The 14,003-nt window shown below is 35.4% G+C and overlaps 1 protein-coding gene across 1 annotated transcript; it reads right to left on the minus strand.

The window, feature by feature from the left end:
- Positions 1-412: 412 nt before the first annotated feature.
- On the minus strand, positions 413-5,878 carry LOC145972374 (uncharacterized). Its single transcript, XM_083100933.1, has 2 exons — positions 4,052-5,878; positions 413-493 (listed from the first exon to the last, which is right to left on the minus strand). Exons 1-2 carry the CDS (start codon positions 5,876-5,878, stop codon positions 413-415), a joined length of 1,908 nt encoding a protein of 635 aa, XP_082957059.1.
- Positions 5,879-14,003: the final 8,125 nt, after the last annotated feature.

Consider the following 14,003-nt stretch of genomic DNA (forward strand, 5'->3'; position numbering starts at 1 on the left):
TCCTCTCTCTCTCTGTCTCTCTCGCTCGCGCTCTCTCGCGCTCTCTCTCTCTCTCTCGCTCTCTCTCGTTCGCGCTCTCTCGCGCTCTCTCTCTCTCTCGCTCTCTCTATCTCTCTCTCACATGCCCCCACTCACTCGCAGTCTCACAATAAGAAGTGGTTCTATTTGCCATAAACGAGGAAACAAAGAGAACAAAGAGAACTCTATGCACCACGAGAGGTCCCGGCGGATGGGCAGTTCAGTTAGCTTTTCGACATCGAAGGTGCGTGACGAATATCCGTACGAACCGAAGTTATAAGCGAAATATAAATTGTATCGAACAGACGATCCAGAATACGCAACGACTCAAGGACATCGTCCTCCAGGCGTAGTCGTATGCGACCCTCTAGGATCGTCCTAGAGACATCACGACTCAGGGATCACAGTCCCCCAGACGTCGTCGTGATTGATGCGTGCGATGAACTATAGTGATATTAGTGATACTTCCACGAACCTTTAAAACGTGAATGTGTAATTTCGTTATTTGTAAAACTGACATAATAAAGGGAAATATTGATAACCAAAAACAACGTGAATTTTAAAAGTGATTGACGTTGACACAGAACAGGTCTCATATTCCATTCTGACACTGTCGTTACCGCATGCACCACAGATACCTTGTTGTACATAATTTATATTAGACATTGTTCAATCAATAATATCAAAACATTATTCCGAGCATTATGTAATGCTACTTTTACCATAATTACTTAGATATCCAATATGATAATTTATTTGCACTTTAATTGTTGTATCATAACTCTATCCATAATATTTAATATTCAAAGAAAATGAAAATTTACATGTGATTATATTATATCTTTATTGACACTAAGTTGTACAATTTATTATTCAATTTACTAATTACCCGCGCTAATATATTATATAATTTATATGTATGTGTATAACCATTGTTATTTCCGATTTATATTATTTATATTATTATTCATCATTCAATCACTATTAATCATAATCAGGAGAAAAATACTTCAATTGCATATAGTACTATTATGAAAATATTGTAAAGTCAATATATATGTTTTAAATGTTGTGTAAGAAAGAAGAATATTTATTCAATTTATGTTATTATCATTTAATCAGAATCGAAAAGAGAAATACTTAGTGCTATTATAAATCAGAAAAGTGCAGACTTGACAGAAAATTGTATTGTACATACATATAACCACGAGTTAGATTGTTATCTATTTGTAGTTATATTAATTAAGAGAGTTACTGTTAATTAAGAAAAACCTTGGATTCCTTTTCTCCACTATTAAATATAAGTATCATAATCAATAATCCGCAAGAATTTCATTATTATATCTATTAAAATATTATGAATCAATCTAGATGTTGCATCAGAGAAAAGGCACTTTGTACCTTGAGAGTGAGTTATTAATTTAATTATTTAGAAATTTACAAGTATAAGTATAGCTATTGTTATTCTCAATTTATATTATTTATATTATTTCTCAGTTTATATTATTTCTATTATTCATCATTTCATTCACTATTAGTCACAACTGGAAGGAAAATACTTCAATTACATATAGTACTATTATGAAAATATTGTAAAATCGATATTTGTGTTTTAAATGTTATGTAAGATAAAGAAAGAATTTCTATTCAGTTTATATTATTATCATTTCAGAATCGAAGAGAAAAATACTTAGTACTATTATAAATCAGGAAGAGTGCAGACTTGACAAAAAATTGCATTGTACATATATGATCGCGAGTTAGATTGTTATTTATTTGTAATTATATTACCTGAAAAAGTTACTGTTAAGTAAGAAAAATTTAGATTCCTTTTCTCTACTATTAAATATAAGTATCATAATCAATATTCCGCAAGAATTTCATTATTATATCTATTAAAATCTAGATGTTGTGTCAGAGAAAAAGCACTTTGTACCATAAGCATTCAATCAATAGTAAGTTATTAATTTGATTATTTAGAAATTTACAAATGTAAGTATAGCTATTGTTATTCTCAATTTATATTATTTATATTTTTATATTTTTATTCATCATTTCAATCACTATTAGTCATAATCAGAAGGAAAATACTTCGATTGCATATAATACTATTATGAAAATATTGTAAAATCAGTATGTATGTTTTAAATGTTGTGTAAGAAAAAGAAAGAATTTCTATTCCATTTATGTTATCATTTAATCAAAATCGAAAAGAAAGGAAAAGAGAGAAAGAAAAAATACTTAGTGCCATTTCAATAGTCATTTCAATCACTATTAGTCATAATCAGAAGGATTCTCAATTTATATTATTTCTATTGTCCATCATTTCACTCACTATTAGTCACAACTGAAAGGAAAATACTTCAATTACATATAGTACTATTATGAAAATATTGTAGAATCAATATATGTATTTTAAATGTTATGTAAGATAAAGAGAGAATTTCTATTCAGTTTATATTATTATCATTTCAAAATCGGAAAGAAAAATACTTAGTGCTATTATAAATCAAAAAGAGTGCAGATTTGACCGAAATTGTATTATACATATATGATCGCGAGTTAGATTGTTATCTATTTGTAATTATATTACCTGAATAAGTTACTGTTAAGTAAGAAAAATTTAGGTTTATATCAAATTGTTATTCGTTTATAATTGTAATTCCAGCTATAACGAAAAGAGAATCCTATTCATTTCTCTACTATTAATTATTGGTACAAGAATTTCATTATTATCTCTATTAAAATACTATAAATCTAGATGCTGTATCGGAGGAAAATATTTTGTATCTTGAACATTAATCAATAGTAAGTTATTAATTTAATTGTTTAGAAAATTTTACAAATGTAAATATCCATTTATATTATTTATATTATTATTCACCATTTCAATCACTATTAGTCATACCTCAATTGCATATAGTGCTATTAGATTAGATTAGATAATCTTTATTGGTTAGCCAAAAGGCCTAAAGCCAAGGGACTTGGTTTACATAAATTCCTTAACCTCACACACTCTCGCTCTCTCTCACACCTTCCCTATTCTCTTCGCCCTCTCCTCTCTTTTCCTCCTAACCGCTTCCATCCATTCCACTGCGCCCTTCCTTCCTTCCTCGCTTAATATATCCTTTATTCTAATATTCATACTATCTACATGACTCCTTATGTGCTCAATTGTTCCTTCCTCTTCCTCGCAGATCCGGCATCTTTTTTCAGTTTCACCTTTCCAGTACCTGTTCCTCTCTTCCTCGTTCCCGCACCTCCACCTTGCTATTAGCTTCTGACTTCCTTTCCTCCCTTCTTTCCTCAGATATTCCGGCAGTCCCAGTGTTACGATCTCCTTATACCGTATATTGTATTTCGAGTTCCTTATCTTACCCTCCACCCATTGCCCTAACCTCTCTCTTTCTCTCTCCATTATTATCTCACATACGTCCCTATCTCCCACTCTTAATTGCCTAATTCCCTCGGAGCTAAATCCGTTCTGCCTATAAAAATCTTTCCTTTCATCCTCCCCTCCCTCTCTCATTCCCCTTTTCTCCCTTTCCTTTATGCATTCTATTATTAGTTTCCTATCTCCTTCTTTCCACGCCTTCTCCTCAAATTTAACTGCTCTTCTTCCCGCTATCGTTTCTATACTCTCTACGTTCGTTTCTTTATAAATTATATAATCCGGCGTACAGGAGTCGAGGTTCAAGGACCATTTGACATACTTCTTTTGTATCCCTTCCAACTCCCTTCCTCCTCTCCATCCCCATACTTCTGCCCCGTACATAACTATTCCTAAAACTAAATACCTAAACAATAACATCCTTCTCCTAAAATCGTCTCTAAACCTGCGCTCTCCTATCCCCCACACCTGACCAATCACCCTGTTCGCTTTCTTTTTTAGCTCCTTAATTTGGCCATCGTTCTCCCCATTCCTCTTTATTATATAACCTAGATATTTAATTTCTGTTACCTCTTCGATCTTCTCTCCCTCCCATTTCCACTCCTTCTCTCTCCTCCTACCTCCTCCCTTCTTAAAACATACCATTTTGGATTTTTCGATGTTCAGTTGTAACTTTTTCCTCTTCAAAAATCTCTCCATTCTTTTTAACATCTCTTTCATTCCTTCTTCACTTTTTGCCAGGATAACTAAATCATCTGCATAAGCCAGTGTCCATATCCTTTCCTCCCCCACCAAGACCCCTCCTACCTGTCCTTTCCTCATCTCTTCCTCCACCTCCGCTATCAGAATCGAGAACAGAAGCGGACTTAGCGGACATCCTTGTCTCACACCTTTCTCCGTCCAGAACCATTCCGATCTCTTCCCTTGCGACCTTACTGCACATTTCGTACTTTCATATATCTCCTTTACCCTTTCTGTCAATCCTCTTCTTACTCCCCTTTTCTCCATTGCCTCCCATAACCTTTTCCTGTCCACTCTGTCAAACGCCGCCTTTAGATCCATAAAGAAGCCATACATTTTTCCTCCTTTTTTTCTCACTTCTCTTCTAATTACGTGTTGCAGTATATATATGTTATCCATCGTGCCTCTCTTCTTTCTGAACCCTGCCTGTGTTTCCGGTAATATTCCTTTCTCCTCCATCTCTTGCCCTAATCTTTCCGTCAGTATTGCTGCATATACTTTATAAGCTGTGCACAGCAGCGTAACTCCTCTGTAATTTCTGACGTCACCAGCCTCCCCCTTCTTGTAAATGGGCGCTATTAACCCCTCTCTCCATTCCTCAGCGAATCCTTTTCCATTCCATACCAATTTACACAACTCCTTTAACTTTCCTCTGATCTTGCCTTCACTGTATATCCAAGCCTCACTTCCTATTCCATCTGCTCCTGCCGCTTTCTTCCTTTTCAACTTTTTTATCTGTCTTTCTATTTCTTCATCCCTCAGTTCTTCCTCCTGATCCCCATCCAAACTCCTTTTCTCTGCAACTTCCCTATTATCCTTTTCTCTACCTTCCAGTAAATGCTGAAAGTAATTTTTCCATTCCCCCATTTCTATATTCTCCGGACTCAATATTACTCTTTTCCTTTCTTTATTTATAATTCTCCATATCTGTGCCTCTGTTCTACAATTTCTGACCTCCTCTTCTAACTTTTCCTTTCTCCCTTCTTCTTTTCTCCTACATAACTCTCTAAACTCCCTCCTCAGTGATTGATATCTTACTTTTTCTTCCTTCCCCTCTCTCCATCTACTATATGCCTTTTTTACCTGTTTCTTCCTCCTCTTGCATTCTGCATCCCACCAATCCTTCTCTCCAATCTTCTTTCTTCTTAACCTTATTCTTTTTCTTACTATACATTTCTCTATACCTATCTTTACGCTATTCCACAACTCCTCTACCTTTTCCCCTTCTATCGTAATCTCTCTCTCCTTTTTCTTATACTCTTCAATGCTCTCCTCATTCCATTGTACAATATCCTTTATGACCTCTTGAGCTCTCCCGGTTTCCCTCCTAAATTCTCCTCTCACCTCTAACTCCAGTGGCTGATGATCTGATTCTACCCTCTTCACTACCGTTAGCTTTTCTATTCTATCCCACGCTCCCTGATTTACAATGACATAATCTATTACTGAATCCCCTCTGCCGCCTGTATATGTGAATTCTCCCCTCTCGTCCCCTCTTAAATTCCCGTTTCCCACTTCCCACCCCCTATCCTCTATTAAACGCAACAACTCTTTTCCCTCCCTGTTAACTTCCTTGTCCCTAGAATTTCTCCATCTTTCTTTTTCCTCGCTCTCCTCAAATCTTTTCCCTTCCTTCCCTATTCTGGCGTTGAAGTCTCCTCCTATGCATAACATTTCTTCTTCTAATTCCCTAACCTTTCCCTCCAGCTCCTTTCTCTTCTCCTTCATCTTGCCATCGTTATACAACGTTATTATTCTCCATGTTCTCCCCTCTATCCTTAACCTCCTTTCCTGTATTCCGTTTACATCGATTACTTCCTCTCCTCTTACCTCATCTAACCCCTTCCTTATTCCTGTAATTATCCCCCCTTTTGCCCTACCTTTCTTTTTTTCTTTTATCGCGTACTGACATTTCCAGCTAAAACGTTCCGATAGACTTCTCTTTATTACTTCCCAACCTCTTTCCTCTATCCACGTTTCGCTCAATCCTATTACATCAAAACTCTCTATAAAATTCCAGAATTCTCTGTCCTTCCTCCTCAAGCCTGCCACATTCCAAAAGACTATCTTCACCCTACCTCTTACCCCCCTACTCAACCTCTTCTCCTCCCCTCTCTTTTCCTTCTTCTTATTCTCCTCGTCCTCCAACCTCTCATTCCTCTCTTCCTCTTGGCTGCCTCTTAAAAATTCTTTTCTTTTATCTCGCTTCCTTCTTCACTCCATACGTATAACTTTCCTTGTATTTCTATTTTCCTGTATCCTACCTTCACCCTTTTTCCCTCCTTTTTTTCTTCTCTCGCTCTTTCTCTTAATTTCCTCTGCACTTCCCGCTCTTCCATTGTCAGATCATGATCAATATATACTCTCCTACTTCCTAGCTTTTTCTTTACCTTCATTATCTCTTCCTTCTCTTCCCAGCTATTCATCTCCACGATTATCATCTCTCTTCCCTCCTTCCCCACCGCTTGTATTCTCTTCACTCCTTCTTTTACTCCGAACTCCTTCTCCAGGAATTCTCTCGTCATATCAAAAATATTCTTCTTTCCTTTTTCTAAACCTTTTATTATTAAATTGTTTCTTCTTTCCTTCCTTTCTCTGTCTTCCATCGCCTTCTTTAACTTCCTTACCTCCTCCTTTGTTTCCATTACACTACTTGGAACTTGACCTTCAATCATTCTTTCTTTCTTCTTTACCTTTTCAATTATTTTTCCTACCAACTCTTCTATTCTCTCTTCTTCTTCCTCCTCTTTATTACTTCCTCTTTGTTCTATCTTCGACAATCTCTCTTCTAATCCGTCCATTCTCTCTCCAATCCTTTTCTCTCTCATCTTCCATCCATTTTCCAAATTATTCCACTTTTCTTTCATTTCTCTTACCTCTTTTCTCATATCTGCCATCTCCTCTTTTATCTCTCTCAAGATTGCCAACAGCGCTCCGTCCTCTTCTCTCTTCCCCGCATCCACTCTTCCGTCTTTTTCCTCCCTCCAATCCCCTGGCGGTGTTCTCTCCATCATGTTGCTCCTCTTGAAAATTTCCTGTGTCTCTCTTTCTTTTTCCTCCCTTTTCCTTTTTATTTTACTCAACTCATTCTCACTATCTTCTTCCCTCCTGACATAATCCAATATACTTGCCGAATTTGACCTCTCTCTTGCTCTTAATTCTTCACCTGTTCTTCTCCCCCTTCCTCTTGGGGTGCAGAGCATCTCCTTTCCGGTCTTCTCCATGTCGTTCTCTTCCTGCATATTCCCTTTAATCTTTCCTATCTCGTGTTTTCCTTTTCTACCTTCTTCCTCCAACCTTTTCTATCGCCTATGTCACTACCTGCCTTACCCGTTCTCCTACTTCTTTTCTTGTTACTTTCTCTAACGTTCACCTGTTGACGCCACCTATCCACAAAGTTACGCTATTCTCTAATCTATCCTCCTTTTTCTTACCTAACCTCACTCTTTTGACAATCCACTCTACTTATCTTTTCCCCCAACTAATAAACTTTCTTCCCTCCTTTAATATCCCAGCCCTTTCTAATATCGTTCCTCTCGCCTACCTACTACCTCCTCTCTTACTGAACTTTCTAACTTCGGTTGTTTTACGCCTTATCACTCCGCTCCATACACACACGTGCTCTCCTCACACATTCCACTAACCAAGTCCTATTCACATATAGTGCTATTATAAAAATATATTATTCATTATTCTCAGTTTATATTATTTATATTATTCAGTCACTATTAGTCATAATCGGAAAAAGAATACTTCAATTGCGTAAATGCTATTATGGGAATATTGTAAAATCAATATGTATGTTATGCATAAACTTACTGCACTTCAAAAGAATTTCTTTATAATTAATTTATAAAACAGAGAGTTACTCAATGAGTCAGCAAACCAGACAAAAGAAAAAGGCCATTTCGTCAGTATAACATTATTACATAGACAGAATGTATTCTCTCTGTTAGATACCATAAGTTAATCTGGGTGTTGTAAATCAATAGTAAATTATCAATTTAACTATTCGGAAGAACTTACCAGTGTAAGTATGACTATTGTTATTCTCAATTTATGTTATTTATATTATTGTTCACCTTCAATCCATGATCGGAAGGAGGATACTTAAATTGTATATGTAATATGGTAATTGTATTGTAATATGGTATTGTAATATGGTAATTGTATTGTAATATGGTATATATAGAAAAGGAAAAGATGACTTCTTCACATTAAATTCATTATTAATTCAATTATTAGAATATCATGTTAGCATGAATCATTTAGATCTATACATTTATACTATTGTAATAATTATATTATTTCTCTCTATTATAAAAATTACCAAAATTACCATTTTTTGTTATTTATCATTATGGATATCGTATTAATATATGCGAATATTCCATGTCATTCAGCTCGCTAGTTTGGATCATTATACTTCATAGAATAACATCTGTAAAGATATCAATACTTATCCTTTCAGCAATATCATTTATATGCATATGTTTCCAGATTAACAATTATCACACCTACTAATTTATTTGACAGCAACAATTATAGTTGCAAGAAGACAGGATAACATCACAACTTTAACAACATTAATCTAAATAATTAAACATGTCACCACTTCACTCGCATCAGTTATCTCCTACACCAGGATGCTACAGGACAGATCAAACACATGTTTGTTGTGAACGACATTGATTATCATTGTTTAAATTCACTTATATTCCAAGCCAGATCTTTAACATATTTATACAAAGCAGAAATTGGTTAACAATTTTCTGTATCTTTCTAATAGAACTAACATCCGGCTAAAGAAAAATATAAGAAAATTATATGAGAAAGCAATCACTTATATTCGTTCGTTAAATCAAATTTCAATTTCAATTATTTGATTACTATTTAATTATAGGAAAATCATAAAGAAAATCACTTCAATTCATCATTAATATTGTATGTAATACTAATTATTCCAAGAAATTTATTCGTTTACTCACTTTTAATATTACCAAATTCTTAACATTTAACCACGTTATTCATATACATGTATATTCGAATTAATGTCATACAGGGCGATCCTGAAAAACGATCCGTCTATAAAATGACATATTCCTGACACCATTCTAAGACAATTTTTCCTTTACCAAAATTTGATTTGAAGCGTAGTTTTTGAATTATGAGCAAAAATAGTTAGTAAATCACGCGTCGGGTACAGAAGGCAGGCAGGAGCGGCACGGCGTGCCGCGAGCGCGGGCGCAGCTGACCGCCCGACGGGTGATTATCACCGCATGAGTCGCTAACTATTTTATCTTATAACATAAAATTATGCTTTAAATAAAATTTTGGTAAAGAAGAAAATGTCTTAGAATTACGTCAGAAATACGTGTTGCTTAAAATAACGTTATTTTAATAATGAAAAGTTGTTCCGGATCGCCGGCCGTCCGACGTTGCAATCAGCTGATTGCTACACGCGATGTGTGTATGGCGGAGTGTGTGCGTAAGAGAGAGAGAGAAAGAGAGAGAAAGAGGGAGAGAGGGAGGGTAGGAGGGACAGACATTCATACACACGCACGCACTTTTTTTCTCGCTCTCTTTCTCTCTTTTACGCAACACTCATACACTCTCTCATTCAGTCTCTCACTCACACTCTCTCGATCACTCACTCACTCACTCACCTGCTTACTCACTTGCTCATTCACCTTGTAGCAGCGTAGCGAATCTTCATGCTATGTATTGTTGTATCTGCTGCACGGTTATGATTGCTAGAGATGCGCGACACATTGAAATTTTTTCGATTATTAGTCTCACACTCGATTGACACAATACAGATTACGCGATAACGAGTTTACTGTTTATTCACTCACTATTGATTTATCGATACCAAAAATTACTTTCAAAGAAACGCGAATGCAAACAGCACATGACTCGACGCGAAGCGACGGACCGCGGAGACTGCGCGACCACAAGAGTTATGTTGCCAGAAACGCGACACGCGACATCTAACAAACGACTTGCGCGTGGCGCGTGATTGACGCGAGATAAGACGAACGATCGGCTAAAACCTTCGCATTGCGAATGCGGTAGAAAACATGAAACGTATAATGACATACTTAAAAAATTAATTACTTATAATAAATAATTTATAATAAATAATTTATAATAAATAATTAATTTTTTAAGTATGTCATTATACGTTTCATGTTTTCTACCGCATTCGCAATGCGAAGGTTTTAGCCGATCGTTCGTCTTATCTCGCGTCAATCACGCGCCACGCGCAAGTCGTTTGTTAGATGTCGCGTGTCGCGTTTCTGGCAACATAACTCTTGTGGTCGCGCAGTCTCCGCGGTCCGTCGCTTCGCGTCGAGTCATGTGCTGTTTGCATTCGCGTTTCTTTGAAAGTAATTTTTGGTATCGATAAATCAATAGTGAGTGAATAAACAGTAAACTCGTTATCGCGTAATCTGTATTGTGTCAATCGAGTGTGAGACTAATAATCGAAAAAATTTCGATGTGTCGCGCATCTCTAGCAATCATAACCGTGCAGCAGATACAACAATACATAGCATGAAGATTCGCTACGCTGCTACAAGGTGAATGAGCAAGTGAGTAAGCAGGTGAGTGAGTGAGTGAGTGATCGAGAGAGTGTGAGTGAGAGACTGAATGAGAGAGTGTATGAGTGTTGCGTAAAAGAGAGAAAGAGAGCGAGAAAAAAAGTGCGTGCGTGTGTATGAATGTCTGTCCCTCCTACCCTCCCTCTCTCCCTCTTTCTCTCTCTCTCTTACGCACACACTCCGCCATACACACATCGCGTGTAGCAATCAGCTGATTGCAACGTCGGACGGCCGGCGATCCGGAACAACTTTTCATTATTAAAATAACGTTATTTTAAGGAACACGTATTTCTGACGTAATTCTAAGACATTTTCTTCTTTACCAAAATTTTATTTAAAGCATAATTTTATGTTATAAGATAAAATAGTTAGCGACTCATGCGGTGATAATCACCCGTCGGGCGGTGAGCTGCGCCCGCGCTCGCGGCACGCCGTGCCGCTCCTGCCTGCCTTCTGTACCCGACGCGTGATTTACTAACTATTTTTGCTCATAATTCAAAAACTACGCTTCAAATCAAATTTTGGTAAAGGAAAAATTGTCTTAGAATGGTGTCAGGAATATGTCATTTTATAGACGGATCGTTTTTCAGGATCGCCCTGTATACTTACTAGTTTGACAGTAACAGTCATAATTACAAGAAGGTAATTTAATTATAATGAAAGGGAGTTGCCCAGGTATATTTAAAGGGCTGCAAATTAATTATCATGCATTCTATGATTATCTTATCCCTCAGTATCATTCTTTCATACTATTAGTTATAAGAATCATAATCAGTGTTCTACAAAGAATTTCATTATTACATGTTGTACATAAAATTATCACATAGAAAGAATGCATTATTGTATCAGAGAGAAAGCATTTTATACCTTAAGTCAATAGTAAGTTATTAGTTTGGAAACTTTACAAGTAAAAAGAATTACTTCGACTGTAAATATAATTATTGTCATTCTTAATTTATATTATTATTCATCATCATTTCAATAATTATTAATAAGATTCAAAAGAAAAAATACTTCAATTGCATATAATACTATTACGAATCAAGAGAGGTAAAATATTGTCTCCATTGTGATATTAAGATTAATATACAGGGTGAGCCATTTTAATTAACGCACGCAATTATTTCGGAAACAAAGCATTTTAGAGAAAAATGTTTCAGACAAAAGTTTTATGGTTTCGAGGGGGCCATAAGATGGTATCATTGGTTTGACCTTGAAGAGTTATTTGAAGGTCACATGAAGGTCACCTTCAATTTCTTAAATGGAACCTACTATTTGTCATTGCATATTCTTGTAGCTTATCTCGAGAGCTTTCCAAAACACTATAATTAAGTACCTTTTCGTTAAGTACTTTTTGAGTTATGAGGCTTGAAATAATTTCTTAATTTTACATAAACCGTAAAATATCTTGTAAAATATTCATTTTTCGATTATCTTACCTTAATACTTTTACATACAAAATAATGAGAGGAATCAACTGGTGTAAAGAAAACACATAGTTGTTTTGAAGAAAAAATATATAATTTGCAATTAACAATTCCATATTTTTTCTTCAAAACAACTATGTGTTTTCTTTACACCAGTTGATTCCTCTCATTATTTTGTACGTAAAAGTATTAAGGTAAGATAATCGAAAAATGAATATTTTACAAGATATTTTACGGTTTATGTAAAATTAAGAAATTATTTCAAGCCTCATAACTCAAAAAGTACTTAACGAAAAGGTACTTAATTATAGTATTTTGGAAAGCTCTCGAGATAAGCTACAAGAATATGCAATGACAAATAGTAGGTTCCTTTTAAGAAATTGAAGGTGACCTTCATGTGACCTTCAAATAACTCTTCAAGGTCAAACCAATGATACCATCTTATGGCCCCCTCGAAACCATAAAACTTTTGTCTGAAACATTTTTCTCTAAAATGCTTTGTTTCCGAAATAATTGCGTGCGTTAATTAAAATGGCTCACCCTGTATATGTTATACATGAGCTTACACAGAAAAGGAGAAGATAACTTAAATTATTGTGTCATAGCATATTATCATCATTACTCTTCCTGTTAGAATCTACACATTTAATTTATTATTAGTTGTATTATTCAGTTATTAAAATATCATATTAACATGAATCATTTAAATCTATACATTTATACTATTATAGTTATATTATTTCTCTCTGTTACAAGTTACTATATAAAAATAAAAAAAAAGACATTAACCAAAGGTTATTCTCATACACTCGTTACGTGCCTCCATGAGGCTACCCATACACGGCACAAAATATTTAGATCTGTTGAGACACACTAAATACATATATCGAAGTGGACACTTGTATCTTATGTGCTTCCTCAAGGCGCGCATTTGCAGGAAGGTCTGGAAGCACGCCCTGCATTGCCCGCTCACTGCGTGTTTTTCGTCACATGACTCGTCCCCCAAGAGACATCCAGAGAGGACGTGTTCCAGAGGGCGTGATCCCACGTTAACTCTTGCATGCATATGGATACAATTAAAGTTTGCGACGTCCCATGGCATAATTGATGAATGGATGTCCTCCATATCCTCTGTATAGGCGATCGTCAATCAAGTATTCCTGGTAATTGTGTATCCTTGACTAAAATTAATTACGCATTAGTAACCTCTATTGCTTTCCACTGTAATTAACTGATTCTGTCCAGCATATGACACGGTGTGACGCACCAACAACACCATCATTCTATAGAGAATAATGCCAATGCATCACACCATGTCACCACAGGGCAAAGTTTAAATTTTATTATTACTTAGTATTTGTTAACTATCTATATACATACATATGCATATCTTCACCACATGCTATTTATTTCTATATTAATTAATGTGTAATCAATTCTATTATTTAATTATTAATTAATTACTTCAAATAGTAGACTATATAAATGCCACTTACAGAATGTATTGCGCACATGTTATAGCATCACGTAAGAATTACCTTATTCGTTTGTTCTTATTCCGTCTTCAATTATTCTCTCCTCGTGTATCACAAGATTAACAATATTAACTTTATATTTCTATTTTCTATTTTTCAAATCGTTCTTACTACGATATTACAGGGACTACCGCTAAGCCAAATGCGCAGTTCTCACTCTCCCTCGAATAGTTTTTATACGGATTCCTTGGTGTTTACTTAAAATGATCTAAATATTTTCCCTAGGGATTTACATGCTACAACTAGATTATATACACATATATATACATATTTAAGGTCTTATCTGCTT

This window comes from Camponotus vicinus, unplaced genomic scaffold (assembly GCF_025532165.1).
Source record: "Camponotus vicinus isolate PSW18456_S1 unplaced genomic scaffold, iyCamVici1.0 SCAF_5, whole genome shotgun sequence".
In the NCBI taxonomy this organism is placed as follows: Eukaryota; Metazoa; Arthropoda; class Insecta; order Hymenoptera; family Formicidae; genus Camponotus; species Camponotus vicinus.